The sequence below is a fragment of the Nyctibius grandis genome, chromosome 1 (genome assembly GCF_013368605.1).
Source record: "Nyctibius grandis isolate bNycGra1 chromosome 1, bNycGra1.pri, whole genome shotgun sequence".
NCBI classification, from domain to species: Eukaryota; Metazoa; Chordata; class Aves; order Nyctibiiformes; family Nyctibiidae; genus Nyctibius; species Nyctibius grandis.
The window spans coordinates 35273801-35299229 of record NC_090658.1 but is presented as its reverse complement, the minus strand read 5'-3'; the positions used below and the strand labels follow the sequence as shown (position 1 = coordinate 35299229).

At 57.6% G+C, this 25429-nt stretch overlaps 2 protein-coding genes across 8 annotated transcripts in view; both read left to right on the top strand.

The window, feature by feature from the left end:
- Positions 1–16943, top strand: part of SLC29A1 (solute carrier family 29 member 1 (Augustine blood group)) — a 34362-nt gene extending 17419 nt beyond the window's left edge. For 4 of the 7 annotated variants that reach the window (XM_068412387.1, XM_068412358.1, XM_068412377.1 and 1 more), the window contains 12 exons: positions 10040–10122; positions 10635–10716; positions 10985–11157; positions 11376–11515; positions 11724–11858; positions 12033–12130; positions 12489–12579; positions 12708–12799; positions 12941–13049; positions 13324–13409; positions 15158–15357; positions 15926–16943. In XM_068412387.1, coding sequence (XP_068268488.1) covers positions 10094–10122; positions 10635–10716; positions 10985–11157; positions 11376–11515; positions 11724–11858; positions 12033–12130; positions 12489–12579; positions 12708–12799; positions 12941–13049; positions 13324–13409; positions 15158–15357; positions 15926–16037 — 1347 coding nt within the window. In that variant the 5' untranslated portion in view covers positions 10040–10093 and the 3' untranslated portion in view covers positions 16038–16943. Of the gene's footprint in view, positions 1–3621; positions 3762–8279; positions 8342–8930; positions 9264–10039; positions 10123–10634; positions 10717–10984; positions 11158–11375; positions 11516–11723; positions 11859–12032; positions 12131–12488; positions 12580–12707; positions 12800–12940; positions 13050–13323; positions 13410–15157; positions 15358–15925 lie in introns of those variants that run through there. The other 3 variants (XM_068412412.1, XM_068412403.1, XM_068412394.1) reach the window with 3 other exon arrangements.
- Positions 16944–18426: 1483 nt separating this feature from the next.
- On the top strand, positions 18427–23462 carry HSP90AB1 (heat shock protein 90 alpha family class B member 1). Its single transcript, XM_068399622.1, is given in 13 exon segments — positions 18427–18586; positions 18772–18971; positions 19254–19372; positions 19374–19446; positions 19938–20216; positions 20647–20809; positions 21001–21191; positions 21464–21637; positions 22101–22161; positions 22164–22206; positions 22208–22428; positions 22973–22988; positions 22990–23462. Coding segments are annotated over 13 exon segments (1788 nt in total). The 3' UTR covers positions 23078–23462.
- Positions 23463–25429: the final 1967 nt, after the last annotated feature.

The window sequence follows — 25429 nt, the reverse complement described above, 5'->3', positions numbered from 1 at the left end:
ACTTATTCCCTTCCGAAGGAGGTGTCCGCCTCAAGCCTTGCTCTGGCTCCACATGCAAGACCTTAGTCCTGCTAGGCTGTTTGGGGAAGCTGAGTTGTTGAGGGAGGAGGGAAGGGGGTGCCAGAGGTGGTGGTTCCACCCTGGGTGTTTACTCCAAGTCCTTTCCTTGCTCCACGCCACTGATGGCATGCTGCCACCTTGGCTTTCCATTCCCCAGTCCACAGACCATGCACTGCCCACGCAGCTCTTCTGGAGCTGCCACAGAGTGGGGATGTGGCAAGCTCGGCTCTCAGCAGGCAGCATCAGCCTAATTTAAAGTCAGCTGGGAAATGTGCAGGCGTGTGTGGCTCCTGGAGTGCCCCCAACACAGACCCAGCCACAGCATCCATCCCTTCTCCCTCCTTTTTTTTCTGGGGATCGTGGGGTGCCCCTTGGCTGGGACAAAGGGGGTGAGGGGGTGACAGACGTGCCCCATCTCCTGGAGCAGAGCTGCCATGCCCCGGTCTATCGTGAAATGGCTGCATTTAGCAGCTGAAGCCAGTTCAGGGTTTGCAAGATGCTGCGGCCGTCCGAGCAGCTAGCGGGTTCTTGGCAGGAAAAGCGGCTGGCGGAGGGACCATGCGGGACAGCAGCGGGCACCAAAACCTGCTTCCCTGCTCGCCATCCCCTTTCCCAGTAGGGCTGCGGACATTTAATGCCGAAAGCAGCGGTCAGCCAGGGCCCCTGTTCCTGATCTGGCCTACAAGGGAAAGGCTGCTTGGTCTGCGGGGACCCAAAAATAGCCCTTGTTTTTCTGTCCCGACCACTGGGCACAGCTGACATGAGGAGGATGGAGCCAGCCTCGACCTGCCATGGGCCCGGCAGTGGTTGGCCCCCGCGTGTCTGTCCCAGCTTCTGCCGTGGGGCTGCTGGTCAGTGGGGAGGAATTTCCCCTCCAAATTTTTGGGAGCTGGGGAGATGGTGACACCAGGGGAAGATCGTGTAATTCTGGCTCTGGTTTCACTTCTCCACCCCCCCACTAAATTGGAAGCAGCTGTGCAGCCTGGACCAGTCTCTGAAAAATTACTGAGTGGGGCAAAATGAGCTGTGCCCCCGTGCCAGTGCCCTGGCAGGGCTGGCAGCCCGCTGCAGCCCCTCTGCCGAGTCCTCTGGGTGTAGGGGCAAGGCTTGCTCCATCCAGCCCCAGGGATGATCTCCCACCTGCTTGGGGGGCTCGGGCTGGGGAGCAGCACAGCCCAGGGCCATGTGGTTCAGCAGCTGGGGGTCCTGCCTGCTGCCAGCTCTGCAGTTTCCATGCGGCATCTGCTCCATAGAGGAAGGACGGAGCCTCTCCCCTGGGAGGCAAAGATGCCCTGGGGAGCAGGAGACACTGCTGGGTGGAAGTGGGCAGGGGGCTGCTGCGGGCAGGGGGCTGCTGCGGACAGGCGCTCTTGCTGCCGGTTGGCTGCCAGCTTCTCCTGCCCTTCCTCCCCTGGGCACCTCTGCAGCTGCACTAGCCTGTGTGGGGTTTTGCTCCAGAAGAAGCTATGCTTTGGGGGCAAGTGAGCGAGCCCTGGGCTCCATCTCTCCCTGGGGAACAAGAGCCCCCGTAAAGCACATAGCGGCATTTGGGGTGGGGGAGCATGTTTGGGGTTGAGTTGAGCCCTCCAAGCCTCCTCCGCCGGGGCTCCGTGCATAGCTTGGGGAAAGATTTAGAGGGGCTTTTGAACTTTCCCATGACTTCATAGCCCCCCTGCCTTGCCCCTCACTGCTGGGCTGTTTTGAGGACCTCCTGACTGCAGCGTAAGCTGTTCCCATCCTTCCCCCTTAGCCCCTCACCACAGGTTGCTCCTTGCTCAGCTCCCTTGTGTCCTTCCTGGCCTGACTCCTTCCCAAGTCTGCCAGCTCTGAGCTCAGCCCTGGGGCCAGGAACATGAAGCAATGAAGGAGGAATCCTCTCCCCTCTCCATCCCAGCACCCTGGGGGCCACCAATGGCAGGTGGCCTCCTGCAGTCCTGCTCTTGCCCTCCAGTACTGCTCCCTGAGCAGTGACCTTGGGGTAGCCACATGTTGCTGGTAGATATCGCCCTACCAAGCCCAGGAGAAGGCAGGGTATGGAGAAACTCGTCTTGCCCCTCTTTCATTCCCCTGCTGTGGGACTCTTATGCCTGGGTTTCTTCCTATGTATCGACTGAGTCCTTATCTTCAGACTTGTCTGGCCACGAGCTGTTTTGTTCTCATGCTGTCTTGCTGTGTGCTTCCTCTTTATGGGTCTCACCTTTGTTCCTTTCAGCTGCAGACGTGAGAGGGAAATGGGGTCACGGTCCCGTAAGCTCAGCCCATCCCTCCAATGTGCTGTTGCTGCTGCCCAAGGTGTGGCCGACTGAGATATCATCTGTACAGATGGGTATTCCTCTTGAGCAAGCCTGAGCGTGACTTGGAGGGAAGCTACTAAAGCAGAAGAGATCCATCTGGCAACCATGCCCCAGTGGGTCTTACCTAAGCACTGCCCCAAGCCCACCAGGGAGCATCCCTCTTCCCACCCAACCAGGTGGAGATAAGGAGTGTCACCTGCCTGCCAGAGAGCTCGGCTGCGGGCAGGCAGGAGCCAGCACTGTGCCTTGTGCTGTGTCATGGTTGGAACTGCTTCTGTCCTCCGTGCATGGCTGTCCTGGTACATGGTGGCCTGTGCCCCTGCTGCACCAAGTCCCAGGCTCCTTCCATGCAAGGAGGACCAGCTCCCAACTCGGGGCTGCCTCTGGCCGCTCCTTGTGCTCGCAGCTGATTTTTACATTAATGGTGTCTGGTTGTTCTCCCCAGGGGTCCTGTAGGGTTTTCTCCATTGGGAAGAGGAAACGTGGCTTCCTCCCATTGTGCCTCTTCCTGCCACGGCCCCCAGGCTGACCCCAGGGGAGCACCCCTGCCCGCAGCACCTCCCTCCCCACAGCCCCCGGGCAGAGCCAGGCAGCACCTCTGCCAGCCACGCCAGCACCCCCGGGGGGCTCGGATCAGCCCTGTGGACGTGGAGTGTGGGGGGCTGCCGGCTGCAGAGGATGCCAGGCGAGGATGAAGGTCTGGGGTGAAGCATTCCCGGGCTCTTCTCAAGCCCATGGTGGTCCCATGGGAAGCCGTGGCCAGGTAGCATGAGCTTGGTGTGAGCCTCTGTGCCTGCCCGTAGTGGGTCATCCTCCCACCCCTCCCCACCTCCAGGCAGCCCCTGGAGGCGCTGAAAGCTGCCTGGAGGCAACGTCCAGGTCCTGGAGGTGGTTTCTGCCTATTTTTGGATGTTTCTGCAGCTGCATTGAGTGGAGCCCTGAGCAAATCCCTCCCTCCACCCTTGGGAGAAAGGGTCTTTATTTTTCTAGATTTCCAACAAATGAAACCCAAAGCTAGCCCTGGAAAAACGTGCCTCCTTCCCCAGCCTGCTGAGAAGCAGGTCAGGGTTGTGGTTTGAAGGAGATGGGCATAGCAACCTGAGCGGGTGCAATCAGGGAAACCAGCTCCTCAGAATAGCCCCTACGAATCCTGTTTCTGCAAACAGGCTCCCGAGAGCCGATTATCTCTCTGCCTCTGACGCCTCCTCAGAAACGATGCCCCCGCCCTAGCTCCTGTCCCCCTGGGCACTATATCTCTTCCTGCACCCGCAAACCGCTGGCCTTGGAGCAGGTGACTGCTCCGATATTTGCGGGGCTTTTCCTGCCTCTCCCAAGGCTGCGCCGTCCCCAGAGTCCCGTGGCCTGAAGTGACCAGGAGCAAGGGTCTGGGACCAACCTGCCCTTCTGGTAAGCTTCTTGCTGTGACATTAAAATGTCCCCCCCTCAGCGTTTGATGGGATGCTGAGCAGGAGCTCCCATCTCCGCTCCGGGGAGTTGGATGGGTGCCTGGAGGGGTTTTCTCTGGTCGGGGACCAGGTGTGCCTGGGCTTGGACACTCACTGCGTGCTGGGGACAGAGGTGTGTGCATTCATCGTGGGGCTGCCATTGTTAGGGCCTTCTTGTTGGTATTAGGCCAGCGGTATGTCAGGGCTGGAAACCCACTCATCAGCCCCAGTGGGGAGGTGGACGCCTACACCCTTGTGGGAATCAGTGATGGGTGGAAGAGTCCCAGCTGCGTTGCCTAGGGGAGTTTTGTGGCTGGCTCTGCCCCATCACTGCCTGCTCCCCTCTGCCTGGTGGGAAGCTGTTCAGGGACAGCACTGGAGTCCCACAGGGCCCTGGGGAATTTGCCGGCCAGCCAGGTCGCCTTGCCTGCCTGGAGCAAGGGCCCCCAGGGAGCCTCTCGGGGCTCCTTGAACTCTCCTGATAAGGGACTTGGCAGCTGGCTGGTGTGCACAGTTCAAAACACACCACAGGGCTGAGTGCTTCCCCCTGCGCCACCCGGCAGCCGAGATAATGGCCGGCAGCGGGTGCAGGGAGCAGGGATGGCCTCCATAGCTTCTGCTCTGCGGGGAGTTCGTGTGGTGGCTGCAGGTGCCGCAAGCCTGAAGGCAGAGAGGGTCCAGAGCTGCCTCTCCTTTTGCCCATGGAGGAGCAGAGGGAGCAAGGCGAATCAGGTCAGAAATATTGCCCAGCGACCCTGCTGCACAGGCTGCCTTGCAGGACGGTTTTTGTGCCTGCCAGGCCATTGCAGTGCAGAGGGGTTTGTCTGCACGCAGCGAGGCAAGGGGGGAGGCAGAAATGCCCCCATCCTGCTGCCTCACCGAGCTCCCTCCTCAGGACACAGGCACGAGCAGACAGGGGAGCGGATGGTGCAGCAAGCCTATTTGCAGAGAGGCAGGGCTCGGAAAGGAGAAGAACAAGAATAATATGAAGTGTTAGCAGCTCTCTGATGGAAACTGCTCGCATCAGGTGTAGGAAGCCTGCTGCAGTCCATTGGAGGGATGGGGGATCGGAGGAAAAGAGGCCGTAGCAGAAAAGCCAGATGAAGCTTTTGCCTCTCTGTCCACTCCAGAAGAGCCTAAGCAGTTTCTTCCACCTTCTTTTGGGGGGCTCCTCAGAGTATCCGCAGAGGAAAGGTTAGAAAGCAAAGCTAAGCAGCAACGAGTCACTAGGGCAAGGCGATGTGCACTGGAAGGAAAGGGAGGGTGAACCGGCTGGCTGTCACGTGCGGCCTCTAGTCATTCATTCACAACTGCCCCGTCCCCCGGGGACTGGGAGGGGGGAAAGATGTGACGTTCATTTCTAAGAAGGGCTGGAGGGAACTTCAGGGAAAAGCTGGCCAGTGAATCCGCTGCGCCGCCCGGACGCCTGCGCAGGGATGGGGTCCATGGGCAGGCGGGGAGGCTCCTGCTGAGGGACCCCCAAGCTGAGGCAGTGCTTTGTAGGAACTCTGGGCTCGTGGCGCCCACGCCGCTTCCCAAAAAACATTCAACCAGGGCTTTCAGCCCCGTTTTTAAGGGAACTGGCTGGTCAAGAGTAAAGGTCCTCACATGGCTCTGTAATTGGTACGAAAACAGGAAGGAGGGTGTAGGAGTCAGCGGTCAGTTTTGGCGGTGGAAAGAGATTGCTGCGCTGGGTCCCATGTTTTTTCAACGCATTTGTGAGTGACCTGGAAAAGGGAATGAGCAATGAGATGACAGGGCTTGCTGAAGCGATTGGATTACTCAGGTTCGTGGGATCGGGTGCCAGCTAGGAAGAGTACAGACCATTACAACACCGGGCAGATGAAATTCAGTTTAGATGAATATCAAGTGGTAGATGAGGGGGGCGGGAAGCCTAAGTCTGAAAACAAGATTACACACTGAGCTGGCCCCTCGCAGCAAGGCCTGGGGCTGTTTCGGATAGCTTGGTGTGCATAAAAACACATCAAATCATCTTTGTGAGTGACAAAGCAGAAACAAAGCAGGAAAGCCTTGTGCCACTCTTCAAATTCACCGCTCACCCCCTCACAGTCCCTGTGTGCCCCGAGTCCCAGCATCTCTGGAAGGGTCGAGGGGAGCCGGGGAAGGCTGGGAGGAAGGCAACAAGGAGGACTGAAGGCGTGGAGCCGTGCCTGGATGACTAAGTGAGCTAGAATTTATCTGTTTGGAAAACGTGCTGTAGGGTGGATACAATCCAGGCCTGTAAAGCCATGACTGGCATGGAGAAGCCACTCCAGTGTTCATCCACCCTTTGACGGTGAGGGCAAAGGGAGCGTCGGCTGAGGCTCTGCACGCGGGGAGAGATGCTGCCCTCGCTCAGAGGCTCCCGAGTGAGAGGGGGAAGCAGGGATTTCACAGAAGTGAAACCCGCTACGGGCTACAAAACACATGAACAACATGTCCCTCCCAGCTTGGAGGCCGGGGGAGCAGTCGGGGAGCTAGTCTGTGCCTGTGCCACTCTTACCCTGTCTTGGCATCTGCTTTTGCCCTCTGATGGAGACAAGCTTTTGAGCCAGACCGGCCTCTGACTTGACCCAGGGTACCTGTCCTTATTTCGGCAGGGCTCGCGTTTGTCCCAGCGCCGCGGCGAGGGTGCACAATCGTGCACATTCATACGTCTTGTGAAATACAAGCACGTGTCCTCGCAGCTGGTCGCTGAAGGTGGAGGCGGGCAGGACGCTGCCTGGGAGGCTGGTTCCCTGGGACCCCACACAAGGTAGGAGGACCAGCGAGCAGTGTGGTGAAGAGTTTAGGTGCGCACATGAAATCTCAGGAAACGGGCGGTCTCGGAGTGTTTGCCATCCTCCAGCTGCGTCATGGCCACCAAGGCTTCACGTGATGTGCACATCTGTGCTGGGCTTGTTCCCTGCCCGCAGGTAAACCTTGATGGGCCCCCAGATCAGCCTTCCTGCCAGGAGGGCTCTGGTGTCGCCCAGGGGGGCGAGCAGATGTAGGATAGGGTGAAGCCTGGGGAGGCATCTGGCCCTGCCCCATCTTGGCCGTGCTTGGAGGAAGTGCTGACCTTATCTCTGCAAAGTGATCCCTTACAAGCGGCGGCAGGAGGACACAGGGTGCTTGCCATGAGGCATGATGGCAGCCCCTTGTCTAGGGACTGCAAGGACGGTGCTACGCTTGGTGTAGTGTAAAGGGCTTTTCTTTAAAGAGCTGATGTTTCTGGGTATAAACCAGAGCATGCCTACCTGGTACTGTGAAATTGCTCTTGAGTGGAAAGCCAAGCGTGTGCTGTGCTCACCTTTGGTGAAGGCAGCAGAAGCGGGAGAAAAGGCGATGCGTGGGAAGGGAGAGGTAGGGAGATCTCCGAAGCCCAGTGACAAAGGGCTGTCTGCAGGGGCGGCTGTCCTGCAGTGCAAGTTTTTCTGCGGAGGTTGGGCAGTTTTGATGACGGCTGGACCTGCTATGGGCTCTCAGGGCTTGGCTGGCAATGGGACTGCGCGTGGCCCAGTACCGCAGGTGTCACTTAGCGTCTGCCAAGGCCTTTGTGTGGCGTGAATGGGCCATTAAAATTGTGCCATCTCTTGTTTGTACCTGCACTAGCCTGTGGTTTGTTAAGCCCGCTTCTTGTTATCTTGCTCCTTCCGCTTACGCGTGGCTTCTGTGGGGATGAGACAGACCGCTCTACGCCCAGGAACAAAATGGATGTCCTTACGCCAGGGCCCTGCAACACTCCTCCTTTCCCCTGTCCTGCAGGCTGTGCGGCCACCGAGCTGGTGGCTGGGCTAAACATCAGGAGACCCCTCAGGGAGGTGGTTAGAGCTGCACTGTGCCAGGCCGGTGGCTGGAGGGTGGCCTTTGTCCCCCAGTCCCTTACGGCAGGGCTGCTCTCGCCGGGTGGGAGCAGGGTTGCCACCTGTTGCTGGTGTTGGTTCGTGTGACCTTTCCTGTTTGTTGTAGGGTTGTTTGTAAGAGCCGGCGGCTGGACGCGTTTCCTGCCGTAATGAGTGCTGACCCGTGCGCCCCTTGGCAGGCACCTGCTCTTTGTGAAAAAAAAATAGGAGGCACTTAGCAAAGTGAGACAGAAAACAAACAGAGCAGGCAGGAGGCTGTGGCCGGGCAGCTGGGCAGCACCCGCCGAGGAGCTCGGGCTGCTGACGCAGGGATGTGGGTGTTCTCTGGATGGAAGCAGGAGGCAGCTGGGAAAACAGCATGGCAGAGCAGCACGCAGCACCCTGCTCCAGCACCCCCTGAGCCTCACTCCCGACCCCCTCTGCCTCCTCCCCAATGACCCTGGCTCCACGACAGCCTTCCCTTCCTCCCTTCCCTGGATGCCTGGGCAGCAGGACCTGGGCCATGTGCCAGCTGTGGTACCCGACACCTCTTCTCCTCTTCCGCGGATGCCACCAGACCCACATGGCCCCAGCCCCCGTGACTTGAGCCGGGGCCAGACACTCACCCACAAGTGCAGGGGGGGGTGCGGAAGTGGGGGGGACACGCCACCTTCAAATACACCGAACACAGGGCTTGCCCTGGCTCTGTCCTCCCCAGGTATGTCTGTGGGGTCAGTCCTTGCCCCTCTTTCTTGGGACACTGATGTGACCTGGTAGGAGGCTGGGAGGGGGACCAGGGGCTTGGCTGGTCAAGGGGCAGCGTGTTGAGGGCTTGCTGGGGACCTGTGGGGAGAACTGGGGTTCTTCCACCTGTTTTGGGGTGAGATCTGTTTGCTCGGGGACAAGCAGCGGCCCTGATGGGGTTTCTGTGTGCGAGGGGGTGGCAGTTGTGCTTGCAGATCCCCCTGCTAATCAAGGGTCAGGGCTCGGGGTGTCTCCTGCCCATAGAGGCACTGGCAGGCTGCCAGGAGGGGATTTTGGGATGTTTTCTCTGGAAGCCCGGCTGGCTCCCAAGGGCAAGGCAGGACCTGCCATGCGCTGAGCCGTCTGCATGGGAAGGCAGGGGAGCCACACTGCAGACGGCTCTGGAGTCATGGAGTGGCACCTGCCAGGTCGGTGGGGCTCTCAGTCCTGTGCAGCCCTACCTGTCAGCCTGCTCTGGCTTTTCCAAGCAGCTAACGGGCTTCCCAAATCCCTCTCCATGTCCTGCCATCTCCGTTTCGGCTCCATCGCAGCTGTAGGCTCCCCAACCTGCAGGACCACACCGGGGGAAGGAGGTGAACTGTGCCCAGAACCACGTGGGCACCTGCGACAAGGGACGGACTCCGCTGCCTTTAAGGCACGCCGGGGCTGGCAGGGACTACAGATCCCGGCATGCTGCTGCCTGCCTGCCTGCCTCCTCCCACGCCCTACCTGGCAGGGTGCAGGCAGGGATGCTGTAGCCGGCAGCGGTGCGGGTGGCTGAAGGGCATGCCCCCGGGGGGCCGGGGGCTCAGCGCCGGGAGCCCCGCTGCGGATGAAGCCCTGGGAGAGGTGCCGGAGCGCCCCATGCTGCGCCGCCCCGACTGGAAAAGGACAAGGCAGGCCTGCGGCTTCTTCGGGGTGGCTAATCCTGCTCTGCCCCGGGAAGCGGGGGGGATCGGCGAGGGAAGGTCCTTTCTCGGGGCTCCTGGGGTGCCCCTCTGGGGCTGTCTGCCGGGACAGCAACGCCAGAGTGGTGGCAGGGGCTGGGCAGGTGGTGACCTGGGGAAAGGAGCTGTGGGTGCCAGGGAGGGGACAGCAGTGCCAGGGACGCCCTTGGCTTTCCAAGGTGACCCAGGAAAGGGCTGTGAGAGCCCCAGGGAAGCAGGAATTGGAAATGGGGGGTTTGTGTGGCTCTGGCCAGAAGGGCTGCTGAATTAAATGTGCCTTTTGTGCCGCCGTGCCCCAGGCGTTGGAGGGAGGTGGGGGGGGGGGGGGGATGCAGCCCGCTGCGCACACGCTTCGCCCACAGCCCGAGGATTGGGGGCAGAGAGCTGCAGGCTCACAAATCCCTTCAGAGCCTGCTGCGGAGCAGCCGGGCAGCTGGCGCCCAGCAGCCTGGGCACCTCAGGAAAGCGGTTTCCCTTTCGGAGGGAAGGCTTGGAGTCCCCCAGCCAGCAGCTTAAGGCCGTGTATCACAGCCCCTCGGCCAGAGGGCTCTGAGCCGCAGGGCTCCCAAGCCACTGCGCCGTGCTCTCTCTATTTGCCGGCTCTGTTTTGCCCCTGGTACTGTGGAGCACTTACCTGGTGGCATGGCCGAGGGGTTAAAACGAGCACTGCCCCTGCCTGGCCTGCATCACTCACTCCCTCATAAAATCCTCTGTTTGCTTTCCAGACGGAGAGCAGCCACGAGAACTGCTGGGACCTGTGCTGACCCTTGCCGTGCAAGATGACAGCAAGAGACGGGCCCCAAGATAGGTAATATCAGGCTCCAGTATGGGTCTGGGGACATATCCAGGATACCAGGAGGTGAGGGAGGACAGGGGACCCAGCGTCTGGGGGACCCCCTCTTCTGCATGCTCACTGGGCTACCGAGCTGTCCCTTCCCCGAGATGCTCCCTCCATCAGTCAGCATTTACATAGCAAACGGGCTGTAAACAGTCCCCGATGCTGGGACACGCCTGGGGAGCGTGACTCCCTCACAGCTCTGGTGATGGCTGCTGTGCATCTGGGTGCCACATGCCAAGGAGCAGCCAGCCCCCCGCCCCTTCATACCCTCCTAGGGAGGGCTTCCCACAGCCCCTCTGTGGTGCCACATCTCCTCTGGCAGCCCAGGCTAGCAGGGGCTGTGGGGCACAGACAGGGCAATAAATTTCATCCTCCCTCCTCTTCCTGGTGCCTCCGGCCACGGGGCTGGGGACAGTCAGAAGTGATGCCTGTCCTCTGTCCCTCCCAGAGTCCTGCTCCAAACCACTCTGTCCCTTCTGCAGGTACAAGGCTGTCTGGCTGATCTTCTTCATCCTCGGCCTGGGAACACTGCTGCCATGGAATTTCTTCATGACTGCCAGGGAGGTGAGGACTTCCCTCCTGCTGCTGCCCATGACACTAATTGTCCCCTGTCACCTCTAGGGACCACGCTGTAGGTGTGGCAGCACAGCTTGGCGTAGAGCCCCCTGCATTTGCATGCAGGAGACAGAAGCATGGGTGACCTGGGTGGGACAAGTGACACTGAGGCGGCAGGAGGAGCCCTGGGCTGGGCATGGGGCTGGAGGGGGTACAAGGGTGGCCTGAGTGTGCTGGCAGGAGGCACCTCAGCCCCACCAGGCTCCTTCCCTTGCAGTATTTCATCAGCCGCCTTGCGGACCCGGAGGAGATGAGCCACATCTGGAATGAGACCAGTGGTGCTGCTTTGCCCCCCTCCTACCTGCAGTCCATGTTTGACAACTTCATGACTCTCTGCGCCATGGTGCCCCTCCTCATCTTCACCTGCCTCAACTCCTTCATCCACCAGCGGTAAGCCTTGCCCTGTCCTTGCCCCTGCCAGCCCCCACAGGGCCACCCAGCCCTGGCCCGTCCTCCTGCCCCAGCACGGAGCCAAACTTTCAGTCAAGTCAAAGGCAAAACACCTGTCTCTTGTGCTGGGGCTTGGCTGGGATTCCCATGGGAGAGCTTGGCCCCAGTCTCACAGGCTTTTGGGGGTGGCTTTTCCTCACTGAGACCCTCTCTTGCAGGATTCCCCAGCAGATCCGCATCTCGGGTAGCCTGGTGGCCATCGGGCTGGTGTTTTTAGTCACCGCGATCATGGTGAAGGTCGCCATGGAGCCTCTTCCCTTCTTCATCTTTACCATGATCAGCATCGTCTTCATCAACTGTGCGTGAGGCAGCGGGGGGAAGGAAAGGGGCACAGCCCCATGGCTAGGACTGATCTCTCTGGGAGAAGAGCATGAACCTCACTGTGGGAGAGCCAAGGAAGAGGGGGACCTGCCTTGCCTCACAGGGCAGGGGCCTTGGCTCCCCGTGGAGGTGCAGTCCATCCTTGCCTTTGGTTTCTCATTTCTACTCATCTTTCCCCTTTGCAGCCTTTGGTGCCATCCTCCAGAGCAGCCTCTTTGGGCTGGCAGGGCTCCTGCCTGCCAGCTACACAGCGCCCATCATGAGCGGGCAGGGCTTGGCGGGCACCTTTGCCGCTTTGGCGATGATCTTCAGTATTGCCAGTGAGTAATCCCTGCCCTGCAGGTGACAGGGCCTTCCCAGAGCACTGCTGTCAACAGGGTCTGCTGGGGTAACACCGCAGGGTTGGGTGGGAGATGGAAGCAGGGCCTCGCTCCTCTCAGCTCTCATCATCTTCTTCCTTTTTCCCCCCGTCTCCTCCCTTCCTGTGCTCCCAGTTGGCGCCCAGCAACCTGAGAGCTTCATTGGTTACTTCACCACGGCCTGTGTGGCGATCGTGCTGGCAATCTTCTCCTACATCCTCCTGCCTCGCATGGTGAGACTTTCATCCCGGTGGGGAAAGGTGTGGGGACATGGAAGCTTTGCACATCACAGCACAAAGACCGTGGGCCACTAGCACCCCAGCCTTGGCTCTGACCTGCCTCCTGGGCCAGGGGAAGCTCTCCCCTGTCCTGAGGGAGCTCTCTGGGATACTTCCCACCTCAGATACCCCAGTATCCTTGGGACACTGTAGAAATGAGCCCCCGGGTGAGCAGGAAAGCATAAGGATTGGACATAAGTGGAAGGAATACTTTGCCCATGTTGCATTTGCCCATATCTGCTATTACCACACAGCCCCTGGCAGCCTTCTTTCCTCACGCATGAATGAGTTCTCTATTGCTGTCTCTCTGCAGGATTTCTTCCGATACTACTCCATGAAGGACAAGACAGAGTACCGTGTGTACAATGCAGAGCTGGAGACGAAGAGAGACCTGATTAAGAAAGGTGAGGGACAGAGAGGAGGAAGAGGAAGGAAAAAGAGGAAGAGCGGAGAGGAAGAATGAGACAGAAGGACTAAATTAGATCCCAGCTTTCTGGGGTCTGCTATGCCCTACTTGTGTCTCTCCCTGCAGACGAGCCCAATGGGATGGAGCAGAATAACTCAAAGATCATCCCTATCCATAACCCTGATGAGAAGCCCTCGGTCATTGCTATTTTTAAGAAGGTCTGTGAGTTGCCAGCAACCCCTGCCCTGCCCCTCATATCAAGGGGTGGGCACAGGTGTAGGAGAGCATGGGGAGAGACCAGTCCTGCGCTGGTCTCTTGCCTTGTGTTTGGTACCAGCCTCTTTCTTTCATCTGCCTAGCTCTGGGTCATGGCTCTGTCTGTCTGCTTTGTCTTCACTGTCACCATCGGCGTCTTTCCTTCTGTCACAGCTAAGGTGACCACTGTCCTCGGAGAGGGAAACAGATGGGGTAAGTGTGGCCAGGGATGGGGGGGGGTAGGAGGAAACTGGGAACAAGGTAATGGGAGCAAAGGAAGTGGGGCTTGAAGTAGTAGAGATGCCTGAGGGGAAGAGGAGACGGTTGTGCGTGATGGTTTGTATGGGGACACCGGCTTGGTTGGAAGAGCATTCCAGCCCTTAGCGGGAAACCAGGAGGACCCAGACTGGAAAGACAGTCTCCATGCAATCGGCAGGAGGGCCTGGGGCACCCTGGGCTCGTCAGTGACCTTCTCCCCCTTCTGCAGGTCTCTACTTCATCCCTGTCTCCTGCTTCCTGCTCTTTAATGTCTTTGACTGGACAGGACGGAGTCTCACCGCCCTCTTCACATGGGTAAGCATGGGGCAGGGAGCAAATGCCCAGGCACTCCTCATCCCCAGGCCCCTCAGCCATGGCGGTCACTGGGGCTGCCACCCATGGCTTGGAGGAAGGAGGCGCAGAGCTGACTCCTGCCCGGCTTTAAGTCCTAAGTAAAGATTTATAGGTCAGAGCTGAGAACCACAGTGTTGTCCTGTCTTCCTCCCACACCTCTTTCAGCATGGCTTGGATGAAGCTGCCTTCTCTCCTTCAGCCTCTTTGTAAACAAACCTTCACTCCAGCTATGCAAACAGCCAGGCAGGAGGGCGGCAGAGAAAGAGGGTGAAAGACAGGGCAGCCCAAAATAAAACCTCTGGCCTCCACACAGAACACAGCTGCTTTAAAGAGCCTTGTCCTGGGAGCAGGGCAAAGCCATGCCACGTGGGTCACAGAGCTGTCCTCTGCCGTGTCCCCTTGCTCTCATCTCTCCTGCCTGGCTCAGAGCTGCTGGGACTGAGTGATGGGAGCTGTGATGGGGGTGGGCGAGGAAGGGGGCTGTCCCATTGGGTCGGTGTCTCTTCCTGCCCCTTCACCCACCCCCCAGGAGCCGTTTCCCCATGTATTGTTCAGGCTGTTTGTTTAGAGAAGCTCCTCAGCACCACGCGCCATGGGGTCTGTCCAGCCCTGGCTTCCCTGCGGCCTGGAGCTCCTTCTCCCCCAGCCATTGCTGCTGGCTGCCCTCGGCCTTGGCCACAAGCCGCCTTGACGGGTGTCCAGGCCACAGCCTCCGTGGTGGGATGACCCAGCAGCAGACGATTCCAAAACAAGGCTGTGTGGAAAGTCTGACTGCGTGCGGTTTGGGCCTCACTTCCCTGGTAGGGGCCCCGCTCGCTCCTTTTCTCCTCCTCAGGCAGGAGAGGCTGCTGCTCTTGCCAGTTTGCCCACGGAGGCGCAGCTGGCCTAACCTCAGCTTCCCTCCCTGCTCATGAGGTGTCCCATGGCTGTACCAGCCCAGGCAGCTCCCGAGGCAGCTGTGGGTCTCTCCTATCCCCAGACCAGTGAGCCCTGTCATCTGTGACCCTGGCACCCCACTGAGGGGACCCTGGCACGTCTCATACCAGGGGCTGCCTTGGTCCCAGCTGCAGGGACAACATGGGGAGGGGGACGGTGCCTCCTTCGTCCCAGCCTCATGCATCCAGGGACTCTGCTAGGATCTGAGGAGACTTTGATTCGGTCCGTGCCTTTCCCAGCACTGTCCGAAACAGCCCCAGCGTAATCGCTTTCCCAGATTGCTGGATCTTGCCCCGCTTGGCTGAGGGATGGCGTAGGAGGCTGAAGGGCTGGTTAAAGCCCAGTTTGCAGGCCCTGAGGTGCCGAGGGGATTTACCTCAGCCAACCTTGTCCTGCGCGGTGTTTTGCTGCAGGAGGAGTTTGCGTGAGCATGCACAAGGCTCTCCTGCCTGCCGGCCTGTGGTTTCCAGCAAGGGCTTAGCAGTCACTCACAAGCCCAGCTCAGTATTTTGGCTCTAGTGCTGCTGCTCTCCAGTTCAGCTGGGATAGGACTTCAGGGCAGTAATCAGACCTAGTAGGACCTCCTTACCATAGCAAGTGGTGATGCTGAGATTTGTTGCAGCAGAGAAAGTCTCTCAGCAGCTTTGCCCTCTCCGTGGCTTCTCCACAGCCCCAGCGCAGTCAGGACAGCCTCTGTATAGCCCCTGCTGGCATGCCATGAGATGGGCAGTGTCCACTTCTTAGCTGCTCAGTGACCTGTGTTTTTCTTCCAGCCTGGGAAGGACAGCTGCCTCCTGCCAGTGATGGTGGCCCTCCGTGTCATCTTTATCCCTCTTTTCATGCTGTGCAACGTGCAGCCCCGTAACTACCTGCCTGTCGCGTTCTCTCATGACGCCTGGTACATCATCTTCATGATCTTCTTCTCCATCTCCAACGGCTACCTGGCCAGCCTTTGCATGTGCTTCGGGCCCAAGTGAGTAAGAGCTGGAGACAGGGGAAGGGTTGGTTACACCCACAGAGGGGAATTGCCACACCACCTCGGGGAAGACAACCCCACCATCCCGTCTCCCAGCCTTGTGCCTCCATACCCTAGAGGTGAGGAAACTATTGTCTGGGCTCTCTGTTCCCCCCCCCGCCATGCTGGGGAAGGGGCCGGACGCAGCGGGGATTTGGAGGGGAGCAAAGCGCAGCACAGCACCCACCTTAGGGTGAGCACCCTTGTCCAGCGCAGGCAGCACGGGGAGCCCAGCTGGGGCTCAGCCATGCGGGCTGCAGTGCTTGGGGGCAGGAGTCAGGGAGGGGTGTCCCTGGCACCGGAAGCTTCAGGGCAGCCTGCCTGATGCACTTTTTCTTTCTCTATGACCCCGTAATGTGGAGGCAGGCTCTCAGAGCCCAGGTGGATTTGCTCTTGCCATTCCTCTGCTGCGGAGAAACACAGCTTCTGGCTACACTGTGGCCTCCTCCCATCCCTCTGTTGAACTCACGGCGGGGCACAGGGCACGCACCCCCGAGGATGGGTCTGACACCTGTTTCTCCCCTAGGAAAGTGCTTGCCCACGAAGCAGAGACAGCTGGAGCCGTCATGGCCTTTTTCCTGTCACTGGGCTTGGCCCTAGGAGCTGCCATCTCCTTCCTGTTCCGAATTCTCATCTAGCAGAGGCACCTGGAGGGTGCAGGGACACCAAGAGATGGCTCCGCACCCTCCTCTAAGGCCCTGGACACCTCAGCGCCGTGGGGAGATAGCACCTCACGCCTGCCCCTGCCAAATCACACTGCCATGGCGGACATTACACCCAGGGATGGTTCCACTCCTGCAGGGTTGGCCTGGCTCCTGCCACGCTCGGCTGTGTGATGCCTTCAGGCCTACGTGCCTTCTCCTTCCCCATGCTGTGTGTGTGTAAGACCCCTGGGATCTCGCAGAGGTCCAGCTGCCTCCCGTGCTGCATAATTTCCCCAGCTCAAGGCCAAAAGCCATTCTCAGCCTCCTCCTCTCTGACAGAGTCGATGGCTGGTATCCAGTGTTATTTCCTCTCTTGCCCTTGTCCCCAGGGCACCTAGGGACTTGCTCTCCTCTCCTTCCAGGGGGCCTGGAAACATCCCACACCACTTCTCCTGCTGGTGAGACTTGCAAATGGGGAGGAGAGCCCCAGCCAGCCTCTCCATCCCCGCTCTCTGCTAGGTGTCCATCCCCCTGTGCAGCAGCATCCCAGGGACATCATAGACATCCATGTCCCACCCACATAAAGAACTAACACCAGGGCTAGGCTGAAGGATGAGGAGGTCTCCACACCCCACCTTCTCCCCCTCTCCTTGCCTTTGTTCCCTACTTTTTTTTTTGGGGGGGTGATTTTTCCAGTTTTCTTTCTGCCTCCTGGTTGTGTGACAGGAGGTCCCACCATGGGCTGCAAGAGGAGAGGAGGCAACTCCCTTCCCACCTAGGCTGCCTTCCCTTCCTGCCTGTGCTGCAGAGGGAGGCCTGATGTCTCCCTTGGCTTTCCCATCCCTTGTCCGTGTAAATGTGTCTGTACAGTTGCCATTTTATATAAAAAGATTGAAACGCCCCTTTGGGTATGTGTGTGTGTCTCCATCACCACAGGGGAGAGGGCTGAAGGGAGGGGGCACTGGCATTCCCTGAGTGACCCCGGGGTCCCCTATAGCCAGCATCAGGCGATGAAGTGGTGTGTGGGACATGGCCAGCATGGGAAGGGGGTGCTGCCCTCAGCACCTCTGCTAAGAGGATGCACCTGCACGTTTTGGGGTGCAGTGACCTGTGCCACATGTACCTGGGAGCTTCCCTTGTGCCTGGGAACAGCCAGAGTGCCACCTCCTGCTCCTGGGTGGGAAATACACCGACCTGCCAGCAGGCCTTCACCCCACACACCACCCCCCTGCCCCACACCATTCACAGCCATCACCTCCTTGGCCTCCCCAGCCAAAAGCTGTAGGGCCCAGGTCCCCTCATCCCAACACCGTCTTCCTTTGCCGGTCAGGCATTGCTCCAGCTTTGCACCACGAAGGATTCAGACCTGTGAGCCCACAGCCCCAACAGGGAGAATAAGGCATGAAATTTATCTTATTGCCCTTAGACACTAAAAATACAGCATATCCAAACACTGGTTTCCAATGGGGAAAACGGGCCTGCTTTGCTCTGGCACGATCCCTACAGCATGTCCCCCCACAGAGCATAGAATCGTGGAATCATAGAACTGTTTTGGTTGGAAAGGACCTTTCATAGAATCATAGAGTGGTTTGGGTTGGAAGGGACCTTAAAGATCATCTAGTTCCAACCCCCCTGCCATGGGCAGGGACACCTTTCACTAGACCAGGTTGCTCAAAGCCCAGCCCAGCCTGGCCTTAAACACTGCCAGGGAGCGGCATCCACAACTTCTCTGGGCAACCTGTTCCAGTGTCTCACCACCCTCACAGGAAAGAATTTCCTCCTAATATCTAATCTAAATCTCCCCTCTTTCAGTTTAAAACCATTCCCCCTCGTCCTGTCACTACATGCCCTTGTAAAAAGTCCCCCCAGCTTTCCTGTAGGCTCCCTTCAGGTGCTGGAAGGCTGCTAGGTCTCCCCGGAGCCTTCTCTTCTCCAGGCTGAACAAGCCCAACTCTCTCAGCTTCTCTTTGTAGGAGAGGTGCTCCAGCCCTCTGATCACCTTTGTGGCCCTCCTCTGGGCTTTAAGATCATCAAGTCCAACCGTTACCCTAGCACTGCCAAGTCCACCACTAAACCAGGTCCCTAAGCACCACATCTACATGTCTTTTAACTACATACAGGGATGGTGACTCCACCACTTCCCTGGGCAGCCTGTTCCAATGCTTGATAACCCTTTTGGTGAAGAAATTTTTCCAGATATCCAATTTAAACCTCCCCTGGCGCAACTTGAGGCTGTTTCCTCTTGTCCTATCGCTTGTTACCTGGGAGAAGAGACTGACTCCCGCCTCACTACAACCTCCTTTCAGGTAGTCTCATGTCCCCTCCATCTTGTCTCCTCCTCACCCCACGGGGCCCCCGCTCACACACAGCCTCAGGATGGCAGATGCCTGGGGAAGTACAGCATGAAGAGGAGGATGCGGAGACCTTTGCCTTCCAGGTGGAGATCGCCCAGGTCATGTCGCTCATCATTGTCAACACCTGCTACTCCAACAAGGAGATCTTCCTGCAGGAGCTCATCTCCAACGCCTCTGACAGGAGCCCAGGTCCTGCTCACCCCCACCAGGGTGGTCTTCCTCTGGTTGGGGGACTCAGGGGAGGCTGACGTCCCGTCAGGGGTGCCCAGGGAGAGGCCGATGTCCGGGCAGCCTGCAAGGCTTGTGCTGGGGGAGAGAGGCGGCTGTTGAGGAGGGAGGCCATGGTGAGCACCACCCTCTCCCCTAGGCACCAGATAAGATCTGCTATGAGAGCCTGACTGACCCCTCAAAGCTATACACCAGTAAGGACCTCAAGATTGACATAGTCCCCAACCCCCGGAACCGCACGCTCACCCTGGTGGACACTGGCATTGGGATGACAAAAGCAGACCTCATCAACAACCTGGGTACTATTGCCAAATCTGGTACCAAAGCTTTCATGGAAGCTCTGCAGGTGGATTGCCTTTGGCTGCATGGGTTCCCTAGGGCCTGGGCCATAGCCTTTCACTGGGGTATAACCCCAGCCCTGCTGTTTTTTTGCTGGGGGAGCTGTTGGTCTACACAAGTGTGCTTCCCCACCTTTCCAGCAGCAGGGAGAAGCTGAGGGTAGGGCTGGCTGCCTGTTGGTGCTTGCCTCTTGTTCTCTGCATGTTGACCCAGTTCTTTGCTGCTGAGAGTCAGTTGCGGACATCTCCTGTCTCTTCCCTGGTCTGTCAGTCTTTTTCTGCTTTTACAGGCTGGCGCAGACATCTCCATGATCGGGCAGTTTGGTGTGGGTTTCTATTCTGCTTATCTAGTGGCTAAGAAGGTTGTTGTCATTACCAAATACAATATGATGAGCAGTGCGCTTGGGAGTTGAAGAGGTGGTGAAGAAGCACTCTCAGTTCATTGGCTACCCCATCACACTCTACGTACATAAGGGAAGGACTGTGGGGACACACTGGAAAGCTGGAGGCAGGAGTGGGTGGTATTGGTGGTTTTGGGAGAAGGCCAGAAAAGGGCAGAGTATGGTCTCTTCTGGTCCCTTCAATAGCTCCTGGCTGCTGGGTACTGAGCAGTGGTGCTCCCAGCTTCTGTGGCCAGAGGTGATTTGAGGCTGGGGGCTTACTGGAGGTGAAGGTGGTGGGTATTCAGTCATGCTTCTGGCCTTTGATCTGTGCAGCTGGAGGTCATCTAAACCAGCCATGGAGGGAGGAGGGTTTCCTGCCCCTTGTCTCATCTACTCAGACACGGGTTTTGGTTGCATGGAGGGACTCTGAGAGCTGGTTTCAGGAGAAGCCTTGGTTCCAGATGTTGCATTTGTTGCGCCTTGGAGGACACCCATTTCTCTCATCTAGAGCAAAAGGATTCCTGGTAACAGTTGCTTGGCGCTAAACCTGACTCTTGCTTGTCCCTTTCTCCACAGCAGGAGAAGCGTGAGAAAGAGATCAGTGATGATGAGGCAGAGGAGGAGAAAAGTGAGAAGGAAGAAGAGTCAGCATCCAAAGATGAGGAGAAACCCAAAATCGAGGATGTGGGCTCTGATGAGGAGGAGGCAGACAAAGGCAAGAAGAAAAAGATCAAGAAAATCAAGGAGAAATATATTGACCAGGAGACCAAGCCTATTTGGACCCACAACCCTGACAACATCACCCAGGAGGAGTATGGTAAGTTTTACAAAAGCCTCATCAATGACTGAGAGGACCACCTGACTGTCAAGGTGGGTGCTGGGCCACCCTGGCTTCCAGGGAGAGATAGAGGGCCCCTTTCCAGCCCATACCCAGAGCCACTGCATGGTTGAGCCTCAGTGGGACTGAGGTCTCCCGGACCACTTAGTGGTGCCTCAGCCTGCACTGTGACTCCTGTGCAGGTGGAGGGGGTTGGCAGTGCCAGCCTAGAAGCAGGACGTGAGGGTGGTGGGCCTCAGAGAAGCACGACTCCTCCATCCAGGCCTGCTCGATGCCAGAGAGCCCTGGCACATAGGGGACAGTGGGGCTGAGGAGGGGGAAATGCAGGCTGCTTGGATGCTAGAGACCCTGCTTGCCCCCCTGCCAGCCCCAGTGCTGAGGAATGGCAGTTCAGCCTGCCCTCAGCGGGTCTTGGGGAAGGGGTACCACCACAGCAGCTGCTTTTGCTTCCTGGCTCCGCAGCACTTTTTCGTGGAAGGGCAGCTGGAATTCAGGGCCCTGCTCTTCATCCCACGCCATGCCCCTTTTGACCTCTTTGAGAAGAAGAAGAAGAATAACATTAAGCTGTATGTGAGGTGTGTCTTCATCATGGACAGCTGTGACAAGCTCATCCCCGAGTACCTAAGTAACTCAGCCTCAGCCTCCCAGTGCAGAGCTGTGACTTGCCCCCAGCCTGTGGTACCACTCCCAGTACAAAGCAGCTGGCTGAGGCACTAGCTGGTGTGGGTGCACAGCAGTCAGCATCTTAGCACTTCTCCTCCTGTGATGAAGCTCAGAGCTCCTAACCTGACTCCTGTTTTCATTTCCCTTACTCGGACTTCATCCAGGGCGTTGCGGACTTGGAGGACCTGCCTCTGAATGTCTCTCATGAGATGATCCAGCAGAGCAAGATCCTCAAGGTGATCCGCAAAAGCATTGTAAAGAAATGCTCGGAGCTCTTCTCCGAGCTGGCAAAGGACGAAGAGAACTACAAGAAATTTTATGAGGCCTTTTCCAAGAATCTGAAGGTGAGCTGGGCACCCTGCACCTGGAAGAGAGAGGCGCCTCTGACCTGTCTGCCTGAGGAGCAGGCTTGTCCCTGTGTCTTCTCTGTGTGGGTGTTAGGGTAGAGGGGGTCTCGCAAGTGCCCCAGAGAGCCTTTGTGGGCAGCTGGCTGCTCTGGTTGTCCTAGACCCAGGCTCAAATGGTTAGGGGGTGGGCAGAGATGGCTGTGCCTTGTGGGTGGCCAAGTGCATGCAAGTCCCATCCTGGAAGCTTTATGCATCTCTTCTGCCCCCAGCTGGGCATCTATGAGGACTCAACCCACCAAAAGCACCTTTTGGAGCTGCTGCATTACCACACATCCAAGTCAGGCGATGAAGGTGACTTCACTTTCAGAGTACATGTCCGATATGAAGGAGACAAGAAGAGTATGTACCACGTCACAGGTGAGCCAGAGCTTCTGCGTGCCCTAGTGAGGTGGAGGCAGGTTACCTTCAGGAGAAGGTGAGATGGGCAGGGAGCTCAGCCCTGGGCTGGAGGGAGGAGGGCTGGGCCCTCGGTGATGCAGGCGAGGGCCCCAGCTCAATGCATGCCTCTCACCTTCCTCATCTCCTGCAGAGGAGCCACTAAAGGAGACTGGAGGTCCTAGCATGCACCACCTTGCTCTAAGCAGCCAGGGTGCAGGTGAGGGGCACTGACCCAAATTCCCACATTGAGGGTGTGGGAAACGTGCAGTGGGTGCTGTGAAAGTGCTGGCTGAGCTGTCCGAACTAGTCTGTGCAGCAGTCCTGGATCTGCTTGGAGGATCTCTTCTTGCTTTGGGGTCTCCCCAGGTGAACCTGGGGCAAAGACCTGGGGTAGCACGTGTGCTGTGGCTGGGTCCTGTCCAGGTCATATGGAGATCTCGCTCAGCTAACCCTTGGCTGCATTGGCAGGTAACTATCTCAAACTGGTTGGTCTTATCGCCCTGCTGCATCGTCACCAGCATGTACAGTTGGCCAACATGGAGCACATCATGAAGGCTCAGGCACTGTGGGACAACTACCATGGACTATATAATGGCCAAGAAGCACCTGGAGATCAACCCTGACCATGCAATTGTGGGAACCCTCTGCCAGAGTGCCCATGCTGGCAAGAATGACAAAGCCGTCAAAGATCTGGTGGTGCTACTCTTTGAGACTGCTCTGCTGTCCTCTGGTTTCTCCCTGGAAGATCCCCAGACCCGCTCCAACCGCATCTACAGGAAGATCAAACTGGGGCTTGGTAGGTGTCCATGCAGCTTCTCGGGCCTGGAGTAGGTTCTGAAAGCAGGTTAGCTGCTCAGGCTAGTGTGTAACTGTCTTGGGGCAGGGAGAGGCCAGTGAACCATGCTGGTGTGATGTGCAGAACTGGCTGTGTACATAAGGTGGCTAGGGGAAGTGGAAACCTGGAACAAGGTACTTCAGGGGGGCTCAGGGCTCTGAGTGTACTGTCCTGTCCTCCACAAGGCCAGGAGCCACCACCGGGCTGTTCAGATGACAAGCTGAGGCTTTTTATTTCTTCAGAGCGAATGTCAAAAGTCTGTCATGGGAGATGTGACCCATCTGGTGAAACACCTTGTGCTTGCACCCAACTTTTTTCTCCACATTGGCTACTTAGCTAAAAATGTAAATCAGGAGGTCCTGTGGCTTGGCATAACTACTGGATGCTAATAGCCCTGTCCCTCAGGATGTGGGCAGGAGCCAGCCTTCGCTCTGGGAGAGGCTGTACCTCTGGGATCAGGTGTCACTTGGAGGCCTCAACTACTCCTTTCCTTCCCCTCTCCCAGGCATTGATGAAGATGACTGCAGAGGAGCCCAGTGCAGCTGTCCCTGATGAAATCCCCGCTCTGGAGGGAGATGAAGATGCATCCCACATGGAAGAGGTAGACTAAAGTCTGAGGAAGCCTCTTCCTTCACCTGCCAGGCCTCTGCCCTATATCATATCTGCTTAGGAGGGGGTCTGCTCCCATGGGCTGCTACTGACTCCTTGGTGGCGTCTGGTTTTTTGGATTTGTTTGGTTGGGGTTGGTTTTGGCAGGGGGCAGGAGGGCATGATTCCCTGTTTGTCAGTAGTGAGTGATCCAGGCAGCCTGAGGCATTTGTTCTGTGTCTTTCTGCTTGTGTAGGAACAGCTGATGGGGAATGGAGGTAAGGAGGCATCAGTCTCCCCCTTTCTCCCCCCGACAGGGTCTCTCATGTTCCCAGTAGGCATCAAACACTGCCCTTTGTTCCATCAGGGTGTGAGAGCCCTTCCTCTGAGCTGCTGCCTCCCTGAACCCTCAGGGTAGGATATTGTATTTCAGTTGGCATGGTTGTTTTTGTTTTAATTGTTTTTCTGTTGTTTTGTTTTACTGGAATTAAAATATCAAAGAATATGGTTTACGCGGAGGGGTCCCTTGTGTTCCATGCCTACCATACCGAGGAAGGGGTCTCAGCCTGTGCCTTAGGGTATAGGGCTGCTGGTCTCTCCCCTGCCCTGACTGGTTTTCAGAGCTCTGCTTTAGCTGATCTCTACCCTTGCCCAGCCACCATGAAGTGGGTAGGAGAAACACATAAACCTGCTGTGCAGGTGGGGTCATCTCTAGCTGGGCAGCAGTTCTCCACCCAGAGCACTGCATGCCCCGCAGCCTGGGAACAACCCTTTTCAATCTGCATGTGTCAGCTGGGCAAGCTGTGCCAGGGCCTGAGCCTGCACTGCTGCTGGCTGGTGTGACCTGAGTGTCCCTGTGGGCAGGAGCTGTGGCAGGAGCCATCTGCCTGTTCCCTTGCAGTGCAGGGGGTGCAGTGACAGCTCAGGACTCTACTCCAGCTGCCTCTCTTCAGCTCTTAGGTCAAATTGCTCTTGCTCTGTGCTCTAGACTCCACCTTTCCTCCCACCTCCAGCCTGACCTCTCTGGGCTTCTGCAGCCCTGGGGGCTTTGGCAGTATCTGGCCACCCCCTGGGTTTTCCCTCTGTTCTGGATGATGGAGAGGCCTGAGGCATCACCTCTGATTCATCTGCCCCTTGCACCCAGCTCACACCCCATGAGTGGGGTATGTCACCCTCAGCCACAATGGCCCCTGGAGTCTGGCAGGGGAAACTGACACCAACATCAGGTTCTCTCGCTGGCTGCTTGCCAGCAACCACAGGCACAAAATGGAGTGGGCTTTAGCCAGCATCCATCGTCAACAGGGAGGGAGGAGGAGGCAGAGCCTGCTGGCATCCCTCACTGCAAGGTACTGCAAGCGTGGCAGCTGTTTGGGTGCAGGCTGCTAGGGCAGTGCTGAAGCTGAGCTAGCAAATGCCTTCAGGGTGTTTTTTCTTCCCTGAGACGGGAGAGGAAAAAAATTGTTTAAAAGTAAGATTTCTCTCTGGATAGGAAGGTTTTGCCAAATAACAAATCAGTAAAGTCAAGTCATCTTTTCAACTTAAAATGTTTTAGGGGTTTTTTTCCACTATATTTTTTCTTTAACTCTACATTTAAATTAGAAAAGGGATCCCATTCCCAACCGGGCAGACAACCTATTTTTTTTTTTGACCAGAACAAAAAAAAATCCATTCTGTAGTCAGTCTGTCAGCAGATGATGGGGGCAGACATTTGGGGGAATTTGCAGGGGCAGGATCAAGAGCTTTGAGGCTGCACAGGCACTTTCAAGAGACTGGCGCTAGGAAAGGAGCACAGGTAAAACTGCTGGAGAGCCAAGGGCTCTGAAGCCTGGGCTGTGCTCTGCACCAGCTCTGTTATCCCTGCTGGCTCAGCTACCTCTGCGCTGTGATAAGCAGCAACTGTCCCCAGTCTCCTCCTGTTTCTCTTGTAGTCCTCACCCTAGTCTCCCCTTTCTCTAGCTCTGTTAGGCCAAGGTCCTCTCTCTGACCATGGACCTCACCACAACTAGACTGCGTAGGCCTACAGACAAGGCTTTTTACAAGGCCTCCCATTATGTGCTGGTTGGATGTACCATCTACACCCCAAGCCTCCCCTGGCTCTGGTGCAGGGCCTGTGGAGCTGATGTTGGTGCAGATGCACCCCATGAAGGATGGGCTCCTCCAGGGCCTTGCTACAGCACTGGTGGCCCTGGCTGGAAGGTGCCCAGCAGGCCTCTGCACCATCTCTCTCTAGCTACACAGGCTGTAGCTACACTGCCTGTGCTGCACCACACAGGGAAAATCTGGCTATGCTCCCGAGTCATGTGTGCAAGGATCTTGTTTCAGGCCTTGCAGCTGTGGGTCCAACCCCGGCTGGTACCTGCCTGGATGAAGGCAG